At 53.7% G+C, this 24,420-nt stretch overlaps 9 protein-coding genes across 9 annotated transcripts; 4 read left to right on the top strand and 5 right to left on the bottom strand.

Annotated features, from left to right (window-relative positions):
- LTHEOB_10069 (NADH-cytochrome b5 reductase) lies at positions 1-786 on the top strand (the record flags this gene model as incomplete). Its single annotated transcript, XM_035506673.1, has 1 exon — positions 134-786. A coding segment is annotated over one exon (653 nt), but the record flags the coding sequence as incomplete, so codon positions are not given.
- Positions 787-1,026: 240 nt separating this feature from the next.
- On the bottom strand, positions 1,027-2,004 carry LTHEOB_10068 (uncharacterized protein; the record flags this gene model as incomplete). Its single annotated transcript, XM_035506672.1, has 2 exons — positions 1,027-1,770; positions 1,825-2,004. The coding sequence occupies 2 exons, from the start codon at positions 2,002-2,004 to the stop codon at positions 1,027-1,029; spliced, it is 924 nt and encodes a 307-aa protein (XP_035368380.1).
- Positions 2,005-4,200: 2,196 nt separating this feature from the next.
- LTHEOB_10067 (uncharacterized protein) lies at positions 4,201-4,958 on the bottom strand (the record flags this gene model as incomplete). Its single annotated transcript, XM_035506671.1, has 3 exons — positions 4,201-4,397; positions 4,483-4,777; positions 4,881-4,958. 3 exons carry the CDS (start codon positions 4,956-4,958, stop codon positions 4,201-4,203), a joined length of 570 nt encoding a protein of 189 aa, XP_035368379.1.
- Positions 4,959-6,328: 1,370 nt separating this feature from the next.
- On the bottom strand, positions 6,329-7,752 carry LTHEOB_10066 (Heat shock protein 70; the record flags this gene model as incomplete). The annotated part of the gene is made up of 2 exons (XM_035506670.1): positions 6,329-7,463; positions 7,685-7,752. The coding sequence occupies 2 exons, from the start codon at positions 7,750-7,752 to the stop codon at positions 6,329-6,331; spliced, it is 1,203 nt and encodes a 400-aa protein (XP_035368378.1).
- A 3,100-nt stretch (positions 7,753-10,852) lies between these two features.
- On the bottom strand, positions 10,853-11,340 carry LTHEOB_10065 (Ankyrin repeat protein; the record flags this gene model as incomplete). Its single annotated transcript, XM_035506669.1, has 2 exons — positions 10,853-10,875; positions 10,929-11,340. The coding sequence occupies 2 exons, from the start codon at positions 11,338-11,340 to the stop codon at positions 10,853-10,855; spliced, it is 435 nt and encodes a 144-aa protein (XP_035368377.1).
- A 2,155-nt stretch (positions 11,341-13,495) lies between these two features.
- Positions 13,496-14,140, bottom strand: LTHEOB_10064 (ORMDL family protein; the record flags this gene model as incomplete). Its single annotated transcript, XM_035506668.1, has 3 exons — positions 13,496-13,546; positions 13,599-13,957; positions 14,008-14,140. The coding sequence occupies 3 exons, from the start codon at positions 14,138-14,140 to the stop codon at positions 13,496-13,498; spliced, it is 543 nt and encodes a 180-aa protein (XP_035368376.1).
- A 490-nt stretch (positions 14,141-14,630) lies between these two features.
- Positions 14,631-15,866, top strand: LTHEOB_10063 (uncharacterized protein; the record flags this gene model as incomplete). Its single annotated transcript, XM_035506667.1, has 3 exons — positions 14,631-14,752; positions 14,803-14,919; positions 14,969-15,866. 3 exons carry the CDS (start codon positions 14,631-14,633, stop codon positions 15,864-15,866), a joined length of 1,137 nt encoding a protein of 378 aa, XP_035368375.1.
- A 641-nt stretch (positions 15,867-16,507) lies between these two features.
- Positions 16,508-18,723, top strand: LTHEOB_10062 (Mg2+ transporter protein CorA-like/Zinc transport protein ZntB; the record flags this gene model as incomplete). Its single annotated transcript, XM_035506666.1, has 4 exons — positions 16,508-16,804; positions 17,112-17,619; positions 17,824-17,855; positions 17,917-18,723. The coding sequence occupies 4 exons, from the start codon at positions 16,508-16,510 to the stop codon at positions 18,721-18,723; spliced, it is 1,644 nt and encodes a 547-aa protein (XP_035368374.1).
- Positions 18,724-19,867: 1,144 nt separating this feature from the next.
- LTHEOB_10061 (Zinc finger CCCH-type protein) lies at positions 19,868-22,199 on the top strand (the record flags this gene model as incomplete). The annotated part of the gene is made up of 3 exons (XM_035506665.1): positions 19,868-20,113; positions 20,203-20,406; positions 20,661-22,199. 3 exons carry the CDS (start codon positions 19,868-19,870, stop codon positions 22,197-22,199), a joined length of 1,989 nt encoding a protein of 662 aa, XP_035368373.1.
- Positions 22,200-24,420: the final 2,221 nt, after the last annotated feature.

The raw sequence follows: 24,420 nt of genomic DNA, 5'->3' as shown, positions 1-24,420 counted from the left end.
GTCTCATTTCCGGCCCCCAAGAAAAGAAACTCCGCCCCACCCCGGGGCCCCCCCCCCCCCCCCCCCCCCCCCCCCCCCCCCCCCCCCCCCCCCCCCCACACACACACACCCAGCTAACCCGCCCCACCCACAGCCGCCGTCCTCACCTTCTCCAAACCCTCCTCCCACCTCCTCCCCGTCCTCCGCCCCTACACCCCCATCACCCACGCCAGCACCCCCGGCCACCTCGACCTCCTCGTCAAGCACTACCCCTCGGGCAAGCAATCCACCCACCTGCACTCCCTCTCCCCCGGCGATTCCCTCGCCTTCGTCACCGCCATCCCTGGCTACGCGTGGCAGCGCAACCGCTTCCGCCGCATCGCCTGCATCGCCGGCGGCGCGGGCGTCACGCCCGTCTGGCAGCTGGTGCAGGGGATCCTGGCGGATCCAGACGACAAGACGGTCGTGGATGTCGTGTATGGGGCGAATAGCGTCGAGGATGTGTTGTTAAGGGAGGAGTGGGGGAGGCTGGTGGAGAAGAGCCGGGGGAGGTTGAGGGTGCACTACACGGTTAGTAGGGGTGGGGAGGAGGGTGGGGAGTTTAGGAAGGGTTATGTGACGAAGGAGTTGCTGAGGGAGTTGGGGGTCCAGGGGGGCAAGGGGGAGGGGGAGGGGGAAGAGACGTCGATGGTGTTTGTTTGTGGGCCGCCGAAGATGGAGGAGGCGTTGGTGGGGAAGGGGAGGGGGGGTAGCGGGGGCATTTTGGCCGAGTTGGGGTTTAGGAAGGAGCAGGTGTATAAGTTTTGAGGGGGGGGGGTTCTTGGGTTTGGGGGAGCGGGGAAAATGCGGGCGTTGGTGGTTTGTTTGATAGATGCTGCGCGGAAGCAGTTGTCTACTTAATGCGCTAGAAACTCCATGAATTATTATTTTACCTAAAGTCATTACAAAAGAAAAATAAATACCGAAACCCAATTTACCATCATCTTCATAATTCAGTAATGTCCCTTCACGGCGAAACCTGGGTCTCTTCTCGCAAGCTCCTGTCCCTTATGCTCTGATGAACTTCAGGCTTCTATCGTCATCCATTTTAAGCTTCGCCTTTATGGCCTCTGCCCGTTCATCCATCTTCATCTTGTCATTCGGGTACACTTCATCTCTATCAATTTTCGGCTTCGCCGTAATGAGCCCTGCTTGTTCATCCATCTCCGTCTTTTCAATTGGTTCCTCGTCATTGTTTCCCCGTTTACTAAGGCCGTGGAAAAGAAGTGCAACCAGACTGTCTTTCCAGAGGAAAGACTCTCGATGCTTCCAGCTTTTCCAGAGGCTGGTGCCCAGGAAGCAGGCTCCAAGAATGGTGAGAAAGGCGGGGAACAAGAGCCATTGCCAGTAGATTACGACAAAAACCTCCGGATAGAAGGCTTCTCCGTAATGACGCGTTGTGTTTAGGGCTGATGCCATCAAGTATATGGAAAAGGCCTCTGTGATAGCATCCATGGTCGCAGGGATGCTCTCACTGTTCATGAGAAGCTGCCCAGAGGCGAAAGCTGTCTCATCAGAACTGACCTGGAATTTGAAGAGGTCCAAGAAGTATTTTGCAACACCGGAGGCCTTGCCGCACCCGACATCAAACGAGTAAGACTCTTCTTCGCGTGTTGCACCAAACGTAACGTTTCCGTAACCGTCGTAGCATTGCTCGAGGGGGTCCTCTGCATTGTCAGGGTAGGACTCATGATATTCTTCCGAGGAGAAGCCTTTTTCTTCCATCGTATACGAATCCATAATACCATTCATCTTCGAATTTTGAAGAGTCAGCGAACGAAACCTATAACTCATGCGTCCACTTACCAATTTCAAATTGCTGTAGAACTTTGCACACCAGCTGATTGTGCATTCGGTGATGTCTGCTTGTCCGCCATAGTTGTACACTTGGGTATAATTTTCCGGTCGACCGGAGGCATTTGCAATTGCTACAAAGGCAATATCTTGCAATTTGGTCGTTCCTTCGCGCGTTGCATTACCACTCATGATGGTCGCCGATTCAAAAACGGTCCAATCCGACAATGGCAATGTCATCCCTTTGGGCGTCGTATAATTCTTTCTGTCAGGTATGATATAGCCAAGTGAAGTATCCATATCGTAAACCGAGGAGTCCAACGTCACGTTTGCACAGGAGCTGCAAATTCCAAGGGCATGGAAATCGGGCCAGGAACAGTTACTGGACGAGCAAGTGTACGAAAGTGGAGGAACTGAGCCCAGAAGCCCTTGCAGAATAAGAGATTGACCGCGGGCTTCGACTGTGAAATCTTCACTTGTAATTATTCTCAAAATCTTCTCACGAGGAGGTCGCGGGAGATTACCTGGATTTTTATAAAACTCTAGTAAATATGAAGTTGTCGTAGCGATCCAGGCACTACTATTCCCCTGACTCATATGTCGGGTCTGAAAGGAGAGTACTTGCTGAGCAAGAGGCTCCATCGTCAATGAGGAAAGCATAATGAAGGCTCCAAGGATGGCAGTGATATCTATCCAGCTGGAGGGACTGAAAATGATAAACTTAAACGCACCCCAGGGCCCTCGGCTTGCTTCATCGTACATATCAAGCTCCGAGATCGGACGCGTGTCGCGGTGGAAATGCTGCCACTTGAGCTGGCCCAGGCCACCGGCAACAGCCAACAGCATAGATGTCTTCGAGACCGTGATAAGAGTCGATATCAAAGTGTTCGGTGCCATCACGAAGTGCCAGCGTTCCAAAGGCTTGTTGTCGATGTTCGGGATTATGATCAGTATTATGATCATGCAGCAAATGCTCAATGATGCGCCTCCGGCCTCCCACAGCCACCAGCTATCCTCTGCCCTTTTGAGCATGTATGAACAAGTCCTCTTTCGTGTATTGATGGCGGTAGATGATTCTGGATCATGATTGACCTGGGTAGTGTGGGTTCTAGGCTGAGCTTTCGAATATTGGAAGACCATTTCTATGGCAGGATTGATGTCAGAATAGGGTCTTGAGCCAAGTGCATTTTCTCGAACCTGATATGATGAAGCAGATGTGGGAGACATCATACCGTCCTCTCCGAAGACACTCAAAGCGCTCTCTTCTGAAGAGACTCACGTCGGAGGATGCGAGGTAGATCTCCGGTTGGCGGGCTTGTTACTCTCGGAGTAACTATGTAGTGGAGTTCCAGGCTGAATTCTGGATTCGAAAAAGTTTGAAGGGCGATGTATGTGTAGAAGGATGGCTAAAGACCTGCTAGGCGAGAGGGCATCCGAAGTAGATGATTATATATCGCAAGGCTGACAACTCAGATGGTAACACAACAGGCAGCTAGACCCAGGCGGTCAATGTGGGGTAAGGCCTAGACTCTCAGGATACAACTGAATGTAGCTGTTCTGTACCGATAATGTGAACTTTTCAGACACTAATCCTTGTCATTGCTCTCGTTCTTGGTTTGCTTTAGGATTCCATCAAAGTCGTCCAATGTCCCTGACACAGTGCCTGGTGTAAAATGAGAGTTAGTTCTCATGTGCCTTACAAATGCGTATGTTTCCAAACGACTGTTTTTTCAGCTGCGCAACATCCTTGTGGGAATTCTGCAAGCCAAGATGACTGTACTACGTCGGGTCTCGGTCCGAATGCATTACACAAAGGACAATGTAAGCCATGTGCGATGTACTCACCTGAAGTCTTTTACCTAAATGCTGCATTTACTTGTTTATTCAGGTTGGAAAATATCTCAAAACGACACGCAGAAGAGATACATTTGGAACCATCACTCGTCTGGTAAGAAAGTCTCCTTGAGCTCTTACATTATCACCAAAACGGATCCATGCTCACGGATACCCTCTCGGCTGGCACCTACACCATAAACAGCAGTCGATTGGCAGTCCTACCGTAACGGTTACCAGTAACAGCATGCCACGAATTTCAAGGCTGTCTTTGCACAAGGCTGAGGTGACCTGTCGCAAGGAAAAGCGGGAAAATCCGGAAGACGCTGAGAGAGGGAAGAGTATTTCTGTCATTGGCTACCTACACCCCCATTTTTGTTTTGCACTAGCGTCTTCTACTACTAAACCCCACTGCACAGCTCCCAGTGTGTCAGTATTTTTGATGCCCGGACCAAAGCGTCAACGACGACTTAGCCACACTCTAAACTGAACTCGTCCTAAGAAGCCAGCCTTACCCAGCTACACGCCCCTCATGCGTGAGGAAGACGAACTGATTCACGCAGCACTTGGTGCCTTCGTCGAATCAAACGCCCCGCCACCGGCCAAGAAGTCAGCCTTGCCCAGCTGCACACCCTTCATGCGGAGAATCGCGTACGCCGTCGTGGTGTGGAACCAGAAGTTGGGGAAAGCGAACTGGTTCAGGAACTTGATGCCGTTCTCGAACCCGAACTCATAGCCAACACCTTGCTCTCCTATATCCATTAATTCACGCACACAAAAGTCAGCCTCGTTCTCTCTTCGATCCCAAATGGCTCTCTCCCCTCGCGTTCTCCTTACCGCCAGTCCAAAACGTATACTCCCTTCCCTCCTGCCCGTCAACATCCTCCCTCTTCACCTCCTCGATGAACTTCAACACGTCCGCAATCATGGCGCGCAGCTCCTTGAACGTGCGCCCCTGCTCAGGCGGGAACGTCGTCGCCGACGTGTAAACCCAGCCCTTGCGCAGGACGGAGTAGCGTGCGATGGCGCAGAGGGCCAGGATCTGGTAAACGAAGTCTCTCATGTCAGGCGCGAGGCGCCCGCTGAGGAGCTCATCCTCGGACTTGCCGTTCTCGTTGGCCCACGCCTCGGCCTGGTGATTGCCTGTTAGAGTGACGGAGTCTGCGAGCGAGGTATATCTGGGAGAGTTGGAATTGGAATTGGGGGGTGCTGCGAAGGAAATTCTTTTTACGCACCTTTTGGAGCCAAGCGTCGGTGTTTTTAAGGCTCCGGATCAGGACCGGGACGGTGATGTCGTAGAGGGAGATGGACATGCTTGGTTGTGGATTGTATATCGGAGGTAATTGAAATTGGTAAGTGATAGAAAGAATTGGATATGATGTGGGAAGATGAGATGGGAATGCTGATAATGAGAGGAGAGACTGAGACAGGATGCGCGAGGCAAGGTATTTTTATAGACTTTGTATCACATTCTCTAGGCTGCAACGCAATGATTCCCCACATATGGGGCGGGTTTCATTTTCATGTTGATGACCGGGGTGACTCCACGGATGCAAGCTGTCCGTAAGCAAAGAAAAGCACAGACTGTTGATACGCAGTCGGGTTGGCGGAGTTATGCCGGCATTCGGCAATAAAGTCGAGTTGTTGGGATTTCTCGACTGGAAATGGTCGAAGGATTCGTACGCACGGGACTCATTATTGGGAATATCGGTTTATCGTGTTATTGTTGAAGTACAGTCCCCTCTCGCAGCCGATGGCTAGCGTGGGTTTATTTTTCGCTCATGTCATAGGTTGCTGAAGCTATCATCCGGACATGTATGTAGAAATTTTAATTCCACATTCACATCCGTATGATAACTTCAAATACCCATATATGTTCTTTTCCGTTGTGACAAGAAAAAAAGAGAAGAGCTGAGGCATGCTTATGCTATGTTCCAAGGCCCTGCCATTCTTCGAGCTAAACATCGGCTGCAGCACCCCTCTGTACGTATTTCTCTTTACTCTTCTCTCTCTTTAGAAACTTCTTCTCGTACGTAAAACTTAGTCGAATGCAAACTCACTTCGCTGAGTAACACAGATAATCCTCAGAAACATCTCATCACCAGTGGCCACACTCTATCAATAGTGCTGTGGATTTAAAAGGCGCCGTTGGGCTTTGATGGCTGAAGTTCATCCGATGAACAATTCAATGAAGTTTTTAAGTAATCATCAATGCTCGACCAAAACAACATGGCCTTCGAGCATGTAGTGCGCGCAGGTCAACCAACAACGTAGCAACAAAAGTAAATGGCAAAATGCTCTGTAACTATGAAAAGCTGGCGGATCCACAATTACGTGTCGAGCGAGAGCAGCCTCCTGAAGTTCAATATGTCTGTTATGATGTCGACTGCTCTATCGAGGCCGGCAATGAGATACAGAAGGTTATGTCTTGCGGAACTGAGTGCTTAATATCCGGTTTCTTTGTAGGCGCGGTCACTGAGAGATCATGTAAGGCCAAGCGTGTGCTGATTTCCTTGTCGATAGAGCGAATATCTGTTTCTGTTGTAAGCTTGATGACCTATGATTCATGAAAAAATAGTACAACGTCCTTCATACAATATGGACAACTCAATCATCCTGTTCCCTACTAGTGATAACCATTCATATAGTACCTATCTTAAAAGATGGCTTCCTTCGGATCTCTCTACAACTCTCTCCACCACTTATCTTCGTACAGATCAGACTTGGACGTGCATCTTGACGCCGCATCCGTATGCTCGCCCCACAATTCTTGCGTCCACTCATACGCGAATTTCGCAACGCCTGACGACGCAGCAAAAACCGGATCAACCGCCACCCCGGGACCATCGTCCTCAGGTCCATCAAGCGCCTCCGCAACCAACCGCTCCTCACCCAAACCCCTCACCAGCGCCTCCCTCACGCCCCGCATCCTCCACCCATCCCCATGCACAACCACCTTGTCCACCCGCCGCCCCTCCGGCACATATTCCACCACCTTCCTCACCGCAGCCTCCAAGCCTCCTCCCCCACTATACCGGTCCGGGCCCCTATCGCCAGCCTCCTCCCCCTCCCCCTCCCCCCGCATATCCACCACCAACCTCTCCTCCCACCGCTCAAACACCCCATCCTCCACCTCCATCACCGTCACCACCGCCGTCCCCGCCGCCCGCACTACCTCCACAACAACCACCAACCCCACCCCGTCGCCGCCTGTCCCCCACCCCAACGCATCCAGATCGAGCATCCCCGCCGCCGCCGGCGTCGCGGTCGAGATCATGTTCTCTGCCGGCTGCGGATGCTCGTCGCGCAGGCCGACGCGGCGCAGCGCGGCGTGCACGGCGGCGCGGTCGGCGTCGGCGGCGGGGGAGTACGAGTTGCGCGGGCCGGCGATGAGGGCGTGGCAGAGGGGGGAGGAGGAGATGCCGAGGTGGAGTTCGGCGGAGCGTTTGAGGAGGGCGAGGAGCGGGGTCAGGGCTGCGATGTCGTCGGCGGGGGTGTTGGGGGAGTTGGGGTTGGGAGGGGAAGGGGGAGAGGGAGGGCGGCAGAGGCGGGGCATTAGGAGGCGGAATAATGGGAAGAGGGGTTGAAAGTGGTGGAAGAAGGTGCAGGAGAATGAGGGGGTGGTGTTGGTGTTGGTGGTGGGGTAGTAGTGGGAGGGCGGCTCGGGAGGGGGCGAGGGAGGTTCGGTGTTGGGTAGTGTTGGCGGGTGTTCGTAGGCGGTGTTGTAGGCGCGTCGCATGAAGGCTTTGTAGGCGGGGCCGCCGTCTATTTTGGCGATGTGGGCGATTGTGCCGTTGGGGTAGTAGACGGAAGCGGTGCTGGAGTTTGTTAACAGGTGGGTATCAGAAGTGTTGCGTTATCTGGCCTGTTTTATTGATAGTTCAATCGGGACATGGTAATCTTGTAGGCCTGAAGCAGCTGACGAGAGGTAAAAATTAAAGGAATCTTGACATCAATACCTGGATGAGCACTGCGAATTGCGAACATGACTGAAAGAGATGGGAACCATGACAGAGAGGATGCTGATGAATACACTTACCCATATTCCGTTGTTAAAGCAAACCCGACGCCAGGCACGTTGGATACAGGAGCATTATCTGTTCCCATAGAGCATTCTGGACAAGCCAAAGAGGATGCGCAGCAAAGGCTGAGCAGAATCAAGAGTGTTAATCTGAATGAGCCTTTCGAAGGCTTTCTGTTGCAGCGATTCATATTGAATAGCCTGCTTTTTTTTTTTTTTGGTGTTGGGGATAAGTATAAGTTAAATATCATGAGACTGTACGTTGTTGTTGACTCATACCCTTTGGGGACACGGTAGCCATTACTATTGTGGAACCATTACTGATGTGGCGCTAAAGGATCCGAAGCTAAGGTCTTGGCTGATTGCTCGTATCTTTCTTAAAATAACCACCTTATCGAATTGCAAATCATGAGAGATAATATTTCCTATAGTATAGAATCGAGCGCCAGGATATGGGAAAAAGCTGATATTTAGTTACAGTAGATTTTTAGAAATATATAGCTCACGAATATGATTTCAAGACCGACATTAATTTGACATTAAACGATAGTAATCGATTCGCTGCCGAAAAAGGATGAGTGATGGTTTCCCTTACGGCCATCCAAGATATTTTGTCAAGTAATTGTAATCAAAACATTGCGAGGGCCATGCCGTTGCGGCTAAGCCGGGATTGGGGTAGCGCATCATGAAATTTTGCATGTAAGGACCCTGTACCAAATTTTCGACATCCCAGTCATAGCTATTTGGCACTTCATGCTTCAGCCTCCAGTACTCTTCAATGAGGAGATTCGAGAGCTTCTCTCTTTGTTGCATGCAACGCTCATGGTTGTACTCTGGTATGACTGATGCCATGTAGTCTTGGCTACTTTTCATGGTCGTCATATAATCTTTGACACTGTGTTCCAGCTCCTGCGGCCTTGGTGAATGATGGATGCCTCTGAGTACGCGCTCTATCTCGACGTTGTCCATCATCGCGCATCTCCGCGCTACAGTCTTGACCAGCTGATCCTCCCAATGGCCTTCAAAGAGCGCGTGGTCCCTTTCAAGTCGTGACCCAAGTTCACCTTCTTCAGCATTAATTTCTGCCCAGTCCTTGTAGAGGCTTTCCAGTGTTTGTGAACACTCTTGCGGATGAACATAGTCGATATCAAATTGTGAATCACCAGGCGGGAAGCGGCCATTTGGAGGCCAGTACTTAAGTAATCTGTTACCTGACGAGTAGCAGCAGGTGTGTGTCAAGCCGATCTCATCACTTCTTTGAAATCTGTCCAGTTCTGCAATGTATGCTGAAATGATTTCGCCTTTGTTGCATTCTTGGAGTATGATGAAGAGTTCGAGTATCCACACGTAATGTTTCTGGCAGGACCCTTTCAAAGGTAGCGCTGGAACAAGCGCTCGCAGTGGGGAGCATCCTTGAGGCGAACAGTAGCACCGGCAGTTGTCTTTTTGTAGCAAGTCACCGCCAGCCTGAATTAGGACTGTTGCTGTTTCCATCATCTTTTTGAAGGATTCAGTGTCCAACTTCGGATACCAACGCAGATTGGAAGACAGATTGGAAGAGAAACCGGCTTTTATAGTGAAATGTAGAGCAGTTTGTCCCCTGTGGTCGCTATCGTTGACGCGAGCTCCCCTGGTTAGGCTGTCTTGCAGCAGCCTAGGGTCCAAAAACCAAGAAAATATCATCAAAGGGGTATAACCATCATGATTGGACGACTCGTTGATGTCACGGCCGGGATACTCCAGGAGTCTTCGTGCGTGCTGCGAAGATGATGCGAAATGGAGCAGGCCGAAGCCGTCATGTTCGTAATGATACGGATACACCTCTGCAGAAGCCGACATTTTTGACAAGAGATAATCTGCCGCTTTCAAGCTCCAGGAGTGCGAATAAGGCGAAGTGAACATCACAGGTTCGAAAATTTCAGCGGAAACCCGCCAAGGTAGGGTTTTGCGTATAAAACAATCCAGCAGATGAAGGAGTGGCTTCTCATCTTCAGCCCCTACTGCGTAGGCTAAACTGCCTTCAAGATTGCTGTAAGCTGGCAAGATTGGAGGAAATTCTGCTCCTGCCTCCACAAGGATGGTCATGGAGTCGAGGAAGCCGTACACGAGTGCGTAACAAAGTGGAGTAGCACCGTGGATATTTCTCGAGTTTATTCCAGATGAGTAACCACTTTGTAGCAATATGTCGAGTATCGCTGGCCACTGCACCGCGAGATGAAGCACTGTATGCCCTAGAAAGTTTTCAGACAAGTCTACATGACTGTGTGTCTTGAGGTATCTCTCCACCTCATCAAACGCGCCAAAAGACACAGCAGTATGTAAAGGCATGTATTCCCCAATGTCTGTATGATATGTCAGCACATAATGAAAATCATAGATGAATCAATCTTACCAAGCTGGGACTTGCAAATTTGCGTGAATGCTCGCAGCCACCAACGGTCGGCAGCAATTTGGCGATGTTTGTCCAAATCCGGGTAAATGTGACATAGCCGCGGATTATCAAGTGGCGGCAGAGTTCTCATCAGCTCCGGTTTAAACCCCTTGGGGGACCATAAGCCCCGTGCCGATCCACCTTTCCAGGCCACTCCACCTTGAGCAAGAAATTTGGCCAACCGTAATTGCGATTCGTGCCTGTCTCCGTCCACCTCGTAGAAACATACTGTCTGATATGTTGTTAACGTCTATGGATGTTTAAAGACTATTTGGTTGTAACATACCTCAAGGTATCCGTCTCCCCACTTTGTCGAGTCGTTAAAATCTATGGCGCCATTTTGGCGCAGAGCTTCCAGCTCTGCCAGCGCCTTTTCGACAGTTATTGTGCCCATGTAAACACATTGGCGAAGAACTCGGAATCCTGGATTGTCATTTTCGACAACATTTCCGAATTTCAGAGAGCAGGTGAGCGAGAGGCCAGTAGCCCAGCTTGCCCCGAGGCTGAGTTTGATAGATTTCCCCAGAACTGTAGTGTTTACCACATATCGCTCACCAGAACAGCTACACCCAGCCGATCTGGCAGCTAACCTCACAAGCCACCCGCAATTCGATAGTCTGTGGCAGGCACAAGTGCAGTCGCCTGAGGCGCAAAACATTCCGTTGCCTCTGCGCCGCTGACTGTGGGAACGCAGACAAATAGGAAAATGGTCCTGCGCCGGTGATGGAGCTGTTGACTTGATTGGACGTATCGCCTCAAGTGCCTGTCGCGCTGCCTGCTGCTCCTCGAATAAGAACAGTAGCCTCCTGGTATTCTGCTCTGTCTCGCGACAAACATGAAGGAGTATGACTTCTCGGTAGTCGTTCAGGTCTTCGAGTATCGCTTTCACGCGGTGGTCTTTGAAAAATGCCCGGACGGCATGCATCGTCTTATTGAACGTAGAAGAGTTCGGGCATGGCACCAAGGAAGTGACAAGGCTGTCCAGCTCCTCAATACGGAGCTTGCAACCTCTGAGAACCTCATGGAGTAGTGCCTCTTCTTCTCCCGAGTCTTCTCCGGTTCGAGTGGTCTTCTCCAGAGCTTTGATGTTGCTGGCGAACAGATGCAGTTGCGACCGCAGCCTGATGAATGCGGCGTTGCCGCGGTACTCTTTGATGCGGTTGACGAGCTTGTTGCATGCATCGACTACTTGGATGACTGAAGCGCCGACACTAAGGACGGCTATGAGCTCGGCGCCAGACATGGCGGGAGAAATTGGAAAGACGATTTCATGAAAAGGCTTGTGGAGATGAGAGAAATGTGAGAGAGAAGAGTTGTAAGCCTCAAGGCGGGGAAGCAAGGCTGTGGTGGCGGGGGCCGAATAGGGACAAGGATCTCAGCCAATCGTCCCGTGCCAGCGCCTAGCACAGCCCCGAGATGTTGTTGACTGGAACATCTTAGAGTCTCATCTCTTCTTTGGGATGAAGCTTTACAATGATGTGGTTGGTAAGGTTGGTGTCGATGAAACTCAACACCATCTCAACTCGAAATAAAGACTTGGCCAAGGAGTCAATGAAACTGGACTTTAGGTGCTCGTATCATTTGGCTAAAACACCCCGAGCAACTTCCTTGCATGCATGAGACTCATCTAACGTCTTGTATAAAGAGATATGGTCACAGATTCTAAGATGGATCAAGAGCAAAGCCTCATCCGGAATGGAGAGAGGACAGTTCTTTATAGAACCAATAGGAGCCCAGAGAAAGTAAGAGCTCGAATCGACCTTGACGATCTGCACGCGCATCGTGACAAACTGAAAGTGAAAGCCAAGAAATCGATCAGTGCCAGTGAATCTTGATAAGACCAGCCCTGAACAACATTGTCAAATCAGGGAGACCGCCACTTCTCACCCCTCGCCCCTCGGTGGCCCAAGCCCCCCATCCTCCCCGCACGAAAAGGAGAAAAAAAGAACCTGCGCAATTTCTCCAAATTACCCACAGTCCTCCATGCGCGACGATGTATTTTTACCTACCTACCCTCTGCCCCACATTGTTGTACATCGAAACGAGTTGCCCAGGGTCCCTGCGCCACCACACACCACACCGCACCACACACCTCTCTTTCCGCGACCCACGACTCGCCACACCACACCAAACAGCAGGCACAAATATCACCATCTGTCTCCCTCATACCATCACGGCACTGCGAGAAGATTTTTGCATATTGCACCGCCGCCTCTCGCACCACCGTCGTCCGTACGTGACGCTACTTGCTTACCGAAACAGGCAAGCATAGTGCGAGGACTCGTCAGACGATCACGCACCGCTGCGCCGACGACCCGACACCCCACGTCCAGGCAACCACCATTATTGCGCGTGTGCCCATCACCATGCCAACTCCTGAAGCGCGAGAATCCTGCTCTCACCCCCTCCCCTTTCACTTTTTCCTTGTCGCATCAGCAGTCTAGTCGACGTCGTCGCCGTTCTGCGGGCTGCCGAGTAAAAAGGGACAAGTAGTTGGCAATCCGGCAAAAAGTAGCCGAAATGAGCAAGAATCCGAAACATTGCGGGGCTGCAACCTGTAGCACAGTAGTACAGTAGTCTACTGTTAGGCAGAAGACCCTTTTTTCCTTCCCACCGCCGTGTGACGAACTGTTGCGCAGCTGATCCGTTCCACCCCGTTTAACGTCTGTCCATATCGTATCGTATCTCTCGGCGCACCCGGACCATATCGGCTCGCCGAATAGAAATTTGGCGGGAGCGATGGAAAGAAAAAAATGTTCTCGAACGATAGCTCCGGCGCCTCTCTCGGCGCTTCTCGTCTGGGGGTGTCCGCGAGATCCTGGAACGTGCCGGTTTCGCGCCAGATCGAGTATCGTGTTCCGGACGATGTTGGTTGTAGGGAAGGTGAAGAACGAAAAGTGTCACGTTGAACGGGAAACGCGAGGTAACTTTTGTACGATGATGAAAAGTAGTAGTTGGACAAGAAGAAACGCAGATCGCGGGATTTAGATTCGATATCTACTCCCCACAACAAACAGCTACAACCGAGACCCAGATTTCTCTTTTTCTTCTTTTGGTAATTCTGAGCCCCTCCCCTCCGCAAATTCGACAAAAAGAAAAAGGAACTTTATATGGATCGCTTTTCTTGTTTGCCCCTTGTTGGAAGGCGTTCTCTTGTCTCTCTGTTCACACAAACACAAAAAAGTAAAGGCCCGAGGTGAAGCGCGGATTATGTAGTAATAAGTAGGCGGAGGTGAGTAAGGTTGGCTTTTCTTTTCCTTGGACCTAACCGCGGAAGATATCTCTCTTCCAGGGCCGTTTGAGGGGGAGGCAGACAAAAAAAGGAAGGCATGACATGCTGTTTGAGCACCTCTTCAAATATAGAATACAGGAGGAAGAAGACCATGGACGTACGGCTGCTAGCTTTCGTCCGGAGGGTCGGAGAAAATACCTAGGCGCAGCCGATGTGTCTGCGGGCGAGCGGTTAGAAGTAGCGCGTTTAATTTCGGACATGGGACTCACCGCCGGAAGCTTGGGGATGACGACGGCGATGGTGGCCATGAAGTTGATAAGGAAAAAGGTCAGGTCGTAGTGCGTGTAGTGGGTGCTGATGAGGAACAGCACGATGGGCACGCTCAGCAGGAACTTCTTGGCCGGGGTGTACTGGTCACCGTTGTCAATCTGCTCCCACATGTTCAAGTTGTCGTATGCGCCCGCGTTGAACTCGAAGGGCACGCCGCGCACCCAGTGGAACATGAGGTAGCTGCCGAACATGTAGGATATGTTGGTGAGCGTCCACGACGTCTCTTGCGACACGCCGGGGATGATGTCGTAGAGGATCTTGAGGCAAACGATGAGGACGAAGTGGATGGCCCAGGCGCCTGCGGTCCGTTAGCAGGCGGCTCTACTCGCGCGCACTCGGAGAGCGTACCCTTGGCGTTGACCCATTGCGAGTTGAGGTTGGGCAGGGCGGCCTGGTCGCTGATGTGCTCCAGAGACTCCGGGGGTTCCGTGTACATCAGGCTCGACGAGCGGCGCCGGCGGCCGGCCTTTTCGGAGCTCATCCTCTCGGCATGGGCGGTCGTCAAGTGGCCGGGATGCGGATCTACCTGGAAGGAGGTAGTCCGGTTGAGAAGTATGGGCGACAGTTTGGCGGTGTTGGAGGCGACGTTGAGACAAAGGGCGTAGGATGCGCGTGGTGACTGGCCGGCAGACGGGTGCGCAAGAGCGGTCGGGGGGTAACGAGCGGCGGCCAAGGTGCTAGGCGGCGGATGGGGAGTGGTGGACGGGTGAGTGAGGGATTGGAGCCGGGGGGACGGGAAGAGTAGTAGTAGGTCGAGACGCGGTGGAGGCCCCCCTTCAAGTGCGAGAGAGGGCGAACGTCAGCTTCCACGCCGAGCCTGCAGGGATCACCAGCCCCGGACGCCAGAGCGCAGCTGCAGCGCGCCGCCTAGCCCCAGCTGCGATCCTCAACCTCACCCAACAACACCCGAGCCCACCACGCCATCGTCCTATCGCGCCCCGTCTCCGTGCCAGCCTGTTGCGTTCCCCCACATGGCCTCGCACGACGATATGGCTGCGCACTCGCGCGACGACCACGCTGCTCCCGCCCCGCTGCGCCCAGCACACCACGACGCCATGGACGCGCCCGCGAAGCCCTCGATCCGCTCGTGGAGGTCCGTCCCCTAATTCTGCCACCGCCGACCGTGTCGCTGACCTGCAGCAGGAAAAAGTACCGCAAAATGCGCGTGCGCTTCGACGAGCGGATGCGCGAAAGCAACACGCTCTTCAGGGAGGAACACAAGGCCATTGCCCTGGCCCGCCGCCTGCAGGAGCAAAATGAGTACGTCACTCGCCCGCCCGTCGCTGGCTTTGGCTGACAATGACCCCAGCCAGCTTCTCGACCTCTTGCTCGACCTCAATGACACGCCCAAGATCCCCCAAGACCTCCGCTTCGACCTCAGCCTCACAGACCCCCGCGAAGCCGACGTGCCGTCCGACCCCGACGCAATCCATCTCAAGCTCCAAGAAGCCCGGGAAGACCTGCATGCGGGCCTGATATCGCCCGAGGACTTTGCCCGGCGCGAGGCGGCGCTGACGGCACGCTTCTCGGGGCTGGACAACAAGTCGCTGGCGGAGCTGCTGAAGGTGCCGCACACGCACTTCCCGCCGGAGCACGTGCCCGATGACCTAGTGGGCGACAGCCTGGCTGGCTACCTCAGCCCGAACCACGAGGAAGAATACCTCAAGGATCTCGACGCCGCGCTCGCCGACCCGGCCATCTACGACCCCCAAGACACGTCCGGCCGCCCCATCCGCCTGCCCGCCCGCGACGTCCCCAGCGAGAAGGAGCTGCAGATCCGCAACCCGGACTCGGTCTACAATTGGCTGCGCAAGCACCAGCCCCAGGTCTTCCTGCAGGACAAGGAAAACGACAAGGCTGGTGGTGGAGGCGATGGCGCCGAGAAGCCGACGAAGGGCGGAGGCAATGGCCGTGGTGGTGGCAAGCGCGGTCAGCAGGCGGCCGCCGCTGCTGCTGCTGCCGCTGCAACGCCAATCAAGGGCGATCCGGATGATGATGACAGCTTCGTGCCGGAAACAGGTAGCGGAAGAGGGAAGAGGAACAAGGACGATGAGCCGTACAGGCCAAAGGGCGGTAGTAGCCGCCCGAGTAAGAGAAAGAGGGAAGATGGTGAGGGCGGCGGTAGGGGTGGCCGGAAGAAGGCTGCTAGAGGGGGAGCTGCTGCTGCTGCCGCTGCCGCCGCCGCTGCTGCATCGTCGGCGTCATAGAAGTTGCGAGATCGGGTTGTTTATGGCGTTCTGTATGAGTAGTCATGGCATGGCATTACTGGGATGATCTGGTTCGTAATGGCTTTTGCATGGAGGGATACCATCGACAACGGAATTTTATCATGGACGGCGCGTGAATGCCAGAATGCTCAAGACTTTATTTTTCTTTTTTTTCCGGCTGCTTTAGGCACAAAACAAAAGGGAGTCACGGATGATGAGAGCGAAATTGAACTGTCAGATAGTTTACTTTTCTTTCCTGGCTGCATATGCGGTCCGACTACGAATCAATCGCCGATTTCTGCGTACAACCTTCGACCCTGCGTGAAGACGAGTGACCTGCAGGAACGGCTAATCTGTCCCACTGCATGCCCAAAAATGATCGACGCTAGGCCAATGATCGACGACGGAGACGGAAAAAAGGCGAGCGTTTTCGCGGGCGCCGCGGGGAGGGGCCGTGGCGGTGCAATGCATGCAATGCCCGCATATGCGTCGTCTAATAATCAATGCCTGCTAGTGCGCATCCATCCATCATCCATCAGCATCAGCATAACTCCACCCTCTCTATCTCTCTCTCTCCATCTCTTTCCACAACACCAAAACATGCTCCCCCCGCTTCTCCTTTCCCCCCTCCCGCGAAACCAATGGACCCCCTAGAAAAAGACGTGCAGCAGCAAACGGCCCCCACGTCGCCCGGCGACTGGCACGCCGACCCGTACTGGCGCGGCCGCCGCATCTCACCCGCGCAGCTGCTCGTGCACGACATCCGGCTCGACGAGCAGAGCGGCGGCGGTTATCGGCAGCGCCACGATGCCGCTCCGCTGCTTGAGATTAAAGAAGTGATGACATCGGCCTTCGCGGCAGAAGTGAGCCAGCGCGGAAGGGACCGCCTGCGGGGGAAGCTTGTCGACGATGCGGAAGGGCTGCTGGCGAAGGCCGGAGTGAGCAATCGGACGGAGCTGTATCGGGTAAAGAGCTTGGTGGCTGAGTATGGGTGGATGGCGGGGTTGAGGGGTTTGCGTGGTGAGGACGACGATAGGATGTGTAGGTGGATGTAGGATTCCCTGTTTCCTTTTGGTTTTGGTTTTGTTTTTTTCTCCTGGTGTCCGCTGTGGCAAGTCTATGGTTAGTAGGGACGTCGGCTGATGAGGCTGCAGTCATATCTCTAGCAAGTTCTCGGAGTACTTGGAGGGAGTGCGACTTGCCTACCTGGCTATTTAGATGTCGATGCTGACAAGATTCGTTTAGTGCCTTCTTGCATTATCAAACTGGAGCGTGAACCCCGCGCGCGTCATCGCCGCATTCCGCAAGATGGAGCTCTGCATTTACCAGAACGAGCGGTTTTCGAAGCACGGGCGGTACTTCTCACCGTTTGTGCAGCGCCTTGTGCCGGAATGGGATCCCGATGATGACGACGAGGACCGGAGCTGTCCGATGCTGATCAGCGTGCCGTTCTTGGATTGGACGGTCCAGGGAGAGCCGCCCGCGCTTCGATTTCAGGTCGATCCGAGGGAAGGGTACACGTCGAGCAGGGGATCTTCGCATTTGCTGAGGTCGATCCTACAGTACTTTTACCGCCTTGAGGATACGAGCGATCGTGAACACAATCAGGTCTTTTCAAAACACAAGCCCTGGATAAACGACCGCGATCTCGACTTGAAAGTCCGCAGTCTGTACGGCCACTATCCCTGCGGGCTCAATGTGGACGAACTCTGGATTCTCGTCATTGACTCAAGACACATTGTCACTTTCTCAAGTAATCAGAGCTGGAAGTCCCGCTGGCCGCCTCTCCAGATGGCTTCCAGAATTGCCGAGGTTTCATTTCGGGGTATCCGTAACAGCTTCTTTCGCTCGGAGCAGATCCCGGATTATACTGCAATGACACATACTATAGCTTGTTTAAGCGGAGCTGTTGGAATGCTTCATAGGAGCTTCTGGTCTGATCTAAAGCTATGCTTAGTCGACCGCTACGCAGGCTATCTGGGTCATCTGGTACGTACATTCCGGTGTATCTGAGTATGAAACACCTCTGACCAGCAATGGAATGTCACAGCAATATCGCCTACACCGCTCACCAAGCACAAGACTTGTCATGGACCTCCTACAAGTACAGGAAGAACTCAACATAATCATCCAGATCACCGAGCAACAGCTCGACATTATTGCACAACTCCAAGACATCCTCGAAAGCCACGAGCCCCTCCCCTCCGAACGCATGTCCATTAAAAGCCGCCCCCGCTCGCGCGGCATCTCCGATCGCCACCACCACCAACACCACCGCATCAGCATAGCAGCCGACGAGACCGACACCAACGACGGCCGCGCCACGCTCCCGCCCTTCTTCCGCGCCACATACCGGCAACTATCCACCTCCGCGCTTGAAGACCCGGCCTCGCAACTCCTCGAAAACCTGCAGCGCGAGGCGGCGGACCTGCGCGACCTGCGCGACAACAGCAACGCGCTGCTCAACCGCACGATCCAGCTCGTCAACATCCGGCTCGAGGACCACGGCAAGGCCATCCTCGTCTTCACCATCGTCACCGTCGTCTTCCTGCCGCTGTCGTTCGTGACGAGCTTCTTCGGCATGAATTTTTCCGACATTCGCGACATGGACCAAACGCAGCGCTTGTTTTGGATCGTCGCGGCGTCGGTGACGGTGGGGGTTGTCGGGTTGGCGAGTTTTCTGGCGTTTTATGGGGGCGATTTGGTGGAGGCGTTGATGGATTGGAGGGAGAGTAGGGCGGCGAGGAGGAGGAGGAGAAGGGCGAGGTCGAGGTTGAGGGGTGGTGGTGGTGGTGGGACTGCATCGGCAAGTGCGGCGGGATTTCAGGTCCTGGATGTTTCTGGGCCGGGGTGGTGATCGTGGACCCCTTGGGCTGCCGCTTTGGAAAGCTTCACTCCGGACCCCGGGCCGGATGACGACATTCCGGCTTGCTGGATCCAAGACGAGATGGGCTTTGCTAAATCAGGGTACCGGCATGCTCGTGGCTTGAAACATCCTCATTGTTCTTATGCTCACCCTACGGTAAGTTGCAGGAGGGGTTGTCCTCCTGTATCTGCGAGGGATACTAAGCGCCCTGAATTAGTAGTTGAAGTGAGTATCTGGGTGCCATTGCACATTCCAAAGACTCACACCAACATTCAGATGTACGCTTCAGATTCCTACAGGAGCTGGGTGCAATTTCTGTGGTGAATCAGATAGAGGAAAACTTACTTCTTCTGAAACACTTCGCAAGACATGGAGATCATTCGGATGCGGGAGAGTGTCTCCGATGGGACCAGACTTCACCACACACACTCTTAAACTTTGGCTTTGTCGAACATAATTCCAGGAAATTCAAACTTGACAAAGCAACCGCGAGCTTGATTTCCGGGGGGACACGTGCCAGGGAACAAGAAAGCTAATCGCACATACAGTTTTCTTCAGCTCTTGGCATCAAACTGTTATCTCCGCTCCGGACAAGATCCCTACTGAATGAGGTTCAAAAGTCCGATGATCCGGTGCTGAGTTCGGTTGTTGTACAACAGGCTCGGCATGCTATTTGTGTCTCAGACAACTAATCGCTCGTGACCAGCGCCCCTCCCCGAGCTGCGTACTCCTACAAGCTTCAAACAAAAAGCGCAACGGAAATTCTTACTTAGGACGACAAATGATCCACAGCAGCCGTGGACTACTTTGTATCAAACAGCGGCACAAACCTTCGATGTCTAAGTCTCGCGATATCGCGCATGTCCCTTTGTCGCCGTACAGCGGCTTCTCGCAGTGGCAGCCTGCAGGAAGTTCGTTTAAGACGTTTGCTCCCCGCTTTCCATCCCGTCATCATTGATTTCACCCTTTCTTCCGCAGAATAAGCATCCCGCGCCGCAAACTCTATGATATAAACAGTAGTATTTCTTCCTCCAAGCTCCCACCATCCCTCCCAACAAGCTACGGCATTCATTTTACTTTCTCGAACTACTCCGTACCTACTCCAGCCTTGCAGTAGCAAACGACGAGAACAAAAATGCTCCGCAACACCGGCGCCGCCGCCCTCACCCCGCCGGGCTCTCCACCGACGTACAAAGCGTACCTGCGCCCGTACTGGTTCATCCAACGCGACAACGGTGCCTATGTCCCCGTCATCCCCGTCGACGAACTGCCGCCGGACATCGACCTTGAAGAAGCGCCGCGATGTCTGAACATGGACGATGCGCAGGGAATGAAGTTTCTCGGGAAGCTCGCGTTCAGTGGCCAGACGTACAGTCTTGCTGTAAGTGTTGAAGTTATCGCGGGGCGGGGTTGGGAAAGGCTGTTTTCCCCCTTGACGAAATGGATCGGAATACTGACGGGTTATTGCAGCAGCAGAAGCAGCAGCAGCAGCAGCAGGTCACACCCGAAGCCGACTGGCCACTGGATAGCAAGTGGACGCGCCGCTACCCGTTGCAGCACCGGACGTGCTCGCAGACCGGGCTGCGGCCGTTGATTCTCGGCTCGACCACGCTGCCAAGGGAGACTTCCGCGGATGATGCACACGGCAGACCCCACAGCGATGCCAAAACTCTGGTAAGAACCATCCCTGACAGAGTCCCTTTGCACAGTTGGGACCAGAATATTCAATCCTGCTTTTTTTAATGGGTAGTTCAAGCACATGTCCGGGGGTAGATGTGGGGTTTAAAAACTCTACGAATACGTCCGGATAGTGAATTTAACTACCGGAGCACGCATTACTGAAGATTTCTAATGCCTCAGTCTCCGCTTGTGCCTGAAACCTCCTCCTCCATCGTGCGCATTAGCTAATACCACTTTCCCTTTACCAGAAAGCCTTAACCTCATCGAGCCCGGTCTCGACCACCATCACCAGACCCCTTCCCCCGTCAGGCCGCGAGCCCGACCACTCGAAGAAGGAATACTGCACCTACTGGATCCGCACGGGCGAGTGCGACTTCACCCAGCAGGGCTGCCTGTTCAAGCACGAGATGCCGGACCTGAAGACGCTGCGCGAGAAGATTGGCATCAGCAGCGTTCCGCATTGGTACCAGGTCAAGACTGCAATCCAGAGGCGGAAGGAGATGGATTCCGGTGCCGTTGATGGTGCTGGAAAGGGTGTGGGAGAGACCCCGCGGTGGTTGAAGGATGTAGTGAGGAAGAATGCGCAGGGCCAGGATGCTGTGAGCGATAGTGGGAGCAGTGATGGGGAGGAAGAAGGAGAAGTGGGAGAGGAGGTGCTCACGCCGCCGTCGTCCAATACCAGCCCCAACAGTGCCACCATGGCGAGCAATCCCATCGCCAACACTGCGACGCGAATCGCGTCCACCCCGAGGCTGTTCCGCGCCCCGGATTTCGAGGTCAGGAGGAGGAAGGAACAGACGCCGCGCCAGGCGGATGAACTGGACCGGGACGACATTTCCCTCATCGACCTCTCGTCCGCCCCTCATCCCCCAGCACCCGTGGCCGCAACGAAGCCGTTCCTGCCATCGTCGTCGAACAGACACCAAGCTCTGAAACCCCTCCCCCGTCCCCCCTCCGTCGCCCGCGCCACCCGCAGCATCAGCGACGCCCAGGCCGACATCGTCAACCTCATGCACCACAGCCGCACCGCGAGCAGCCCCGGCCTCGAGAAGCACAACAAGCGCCACAGCGACCCCCCGGCTACTACCACCAGCAGCAGCAGCAAGCTGAACTTCACAACCACGACCACCACGACCGCCACGAAGCGCAAGTCCTCCGCCCTCCCGCAGATGAAGCGCTACTTCGCCCCGCTCCCCACCGCTACCACCACCCCCGCCCCAGCGCCAGCGGCAAAAGAGAAAGTGAAGGCGCAACCCCGCGCCGCCACCCCCGCCCCCACCACCAGCAGCATCCGCGCAACCGGCCTCCGCGCATCCAGACACGCGCCGCCGCCGCCGCCTCTACCACCGTCACCGCCTCCTCCTCCTCCGCCGCCGCCGCCTCCGTCCGCCAGCAATAGCGTAATCGGCGACGATGACGACGACGACGCCATGCTGGGTTTCGCGCCGATGTCGGTGTCGTCGGTGTTTGCGGATGATCATCATCGGCGCCGGCGCCGCCTCTTGGGGGAGTTGGGCATGCGGGAGGAGGAAGGGCGTGGTGGTGGAGGGCAGGGGCAGGGGCAGGGAGGACCGGCTGCTCCTGCTGCGGCGTATATTAAGGGGGGAGGGAGGGTGGCGATGAGGAGGGGTGGGGGAGGTGGTGGGGGAATTGGTGGTGGTGCGGGGATGATGACGAAGGTGCCGGTGAAGGCGGGGGGTGGTGGGGGAGTATCGGGAACATTGGGAGGAGCGGCGGCGGTGAGGGGGAGGAGGGAGGGGGTGAGGGCGAGGCAGGTTGTTGTGTGAAGGGGGGAATTGGGGGGATTGCGAGTGGGGGTGATGAGGTGGGGTGGTGCAAGGGGAAGGCTATATGGGTGAGAGATATCGGGCAGGTTGTGGGTAGTTGGGACGATCGTCTGGATGTAAATGTGAAACTGATATATGGGACGGTAGCAATTCGCTACACCTTTCGCTGAGACTAAAGAGAGAATAAATGAATTAGTTTGTGTCAGAGCAGAATTTCTAGTCAAGGGGTAATGCTTAAGCTGACCCGTTTATGTGTGAGCATGAGTTGTACAAATGCGAAATTTCGCGTAAATATCCAATTCACCGTCAAAAGTTGGCTGGAAGCCATCTTTCTTTCATCTAAGATAGGCTGAATAAGAGCCGCCAGTCATATTGTGTCCATGGAGTGTCTAAGCAGTTATGCAATAACATCCAACATGAGCAGCGATACACATATGGGGTAGATAGAAGTACGCACATTCGGGGTTCAAAATTACTTCAGTCAAAAGTACGTTAGCTTTTGCTTTACAGCTGTGTTTGGGGCGTACTTGGATATTGTATCGGCCAGGAGCTATTGCTTGAAATCAGGAAAGAAGAAAAGTGAAAATATCCAGTACATAAGGATTTTCAGGGATTTCTCCAGCTGCCAACATGGACAAAATCCATACACTTCCGGTAATATCCAACTCCATGGCAGAATGACTCTATACGATGCACACAATACTGACAAGTAGAAAACTCAAAATGATTCAGTATATCCTCTCCCAAACGGTTCCCAGAAGATCCCTTCGAAAACGACTCATTCTAATACACTGTTCCAGTAGTGACTCCTCTTCGAGACGCCCAAGCTCGCCTGAGAGAGGGACAGCCATTTCTTCAATACCAGACCACAATTCAAAGTCCCTGCCTCTTGTGTCCAAGTCCGCAATGTCGCGAAGAGCTCGTTGGCTTGTGAAACGGCCACAAAGAAGCCAGGCAACAATCTTGGGGAATGGAGAAGCTGCCCGAACCGCGCTCCAGATCTCTCCGTTCTTGTCATAGGATATTCTGGAGCCTCGACGAACAAGCATCTTCACACAAGAGAAGCGAGCGGTTGCGCAAGCAGCAATTAGCGGTGTGCCTTCATTTTCATCATGGTACTCTATGTCAGCACCGTAATGTAGTAAAGTCTCTAGTATCTCCAATTGGCCGGCAGCTACAGCGCTATGGAGAACGCTGACAGATCGTGAACGTCTCGCTTGCTCGTGTGTCGGAAACGGAAATGAACAGGGCGGCGATCGTCTCATGAGTTTTCGTAGCAATGAAGCGGGGTTTTCTCTGATCATCATGCTCAGGTCTATCCGAGAAAGGTCGTGTGTGTGGTCAAAGGCCAGAACCGAGTTTAGTGCCAATGATGCAACGCCGGGCCACTTGTTTGCGAGAGCAAGTCCCAGCGGCGACAGACCTGAACAATCCAGAGTTGGGCGATATCCTTTGGAGAGAACGGCGGTAAGGACCTCGACCGATGATGTGCAAGCGTAGTTCAAGACGTCCCTCCCATAGGCGTCTCGCAGCAGGAAATTTGCCCCGCACGCATGTAGTAGATGGAGGTTTCTGAGAGAGCATTTATGAGCAGACAGCATTGCTGCTGTAGCAAATTCCGAATCTGCAGCGTCAACCTCCGCACCCCACCGAATGAGTTCCCAAACGCAGCTTGGTGAAGCCTGTTCGGCTGCGTAGTGAAGCGGTGTTCTGTACGCTCTGCTGCGGATGTTCACAGCCGCACCATACTCTAGTAACAACTCGATTGACTCCAAGTCATTTTTTACGGCAGCTAAATGTAAGGCTGTAAAGCCCTCTGCCGCGCTATAGGCCATTCCTGTGACAGCATGAAAATCCTCGCCTTGCAGCCAGTTCAAGCGTGCGGCTGGTAATCGAGAGTTTATCACATCGGAAGCCGAGAAGTGATTACCTAAAGTAGTCTTTGAGGTATGCAAGGACCGTGGTGTGATGCTGTGCTTTTTAATGTGGCGAAGAAATTTGCGCAGGAAGCGTCCGTTGAAGTAGACCGCGGCGAACACCAAATTGTACCGGTGGAAGAAGTATAGGTGCGACAGGTTGAGCCCAATTTCCAGCATCATCTCATCGCGGTCGATGAAAGCAGCAAACATAAGGGGAAAGGCGCGTTCGGGCCAATCCTCGCACAGCCTTCCAGTCACCGGAAAGCCCCGTTCAACGAAAAGCTCTACTAGTGCTCTGTCGT

The sequence above is a fragment of the Lasiodiplodia theobromae genome, assembly GCF_012971845.1.
Source record: "Lasiodiplodia theobromae strain AM2As chromosome Unknown scaffold_35, whole genome shotgun sequence".
NCBI lineage: Eukaryota > Fungi > Ascomycota > Dothideomycetes > Botryosphaeriales > Botryosphaeriaceae > Lasiodiplodia > Lasiodiplodia theobromae.
Note: the sequence above shows the minus strand (reverse complement) of the source record. Positions and strands in the feature narration are given on the sequence as shown.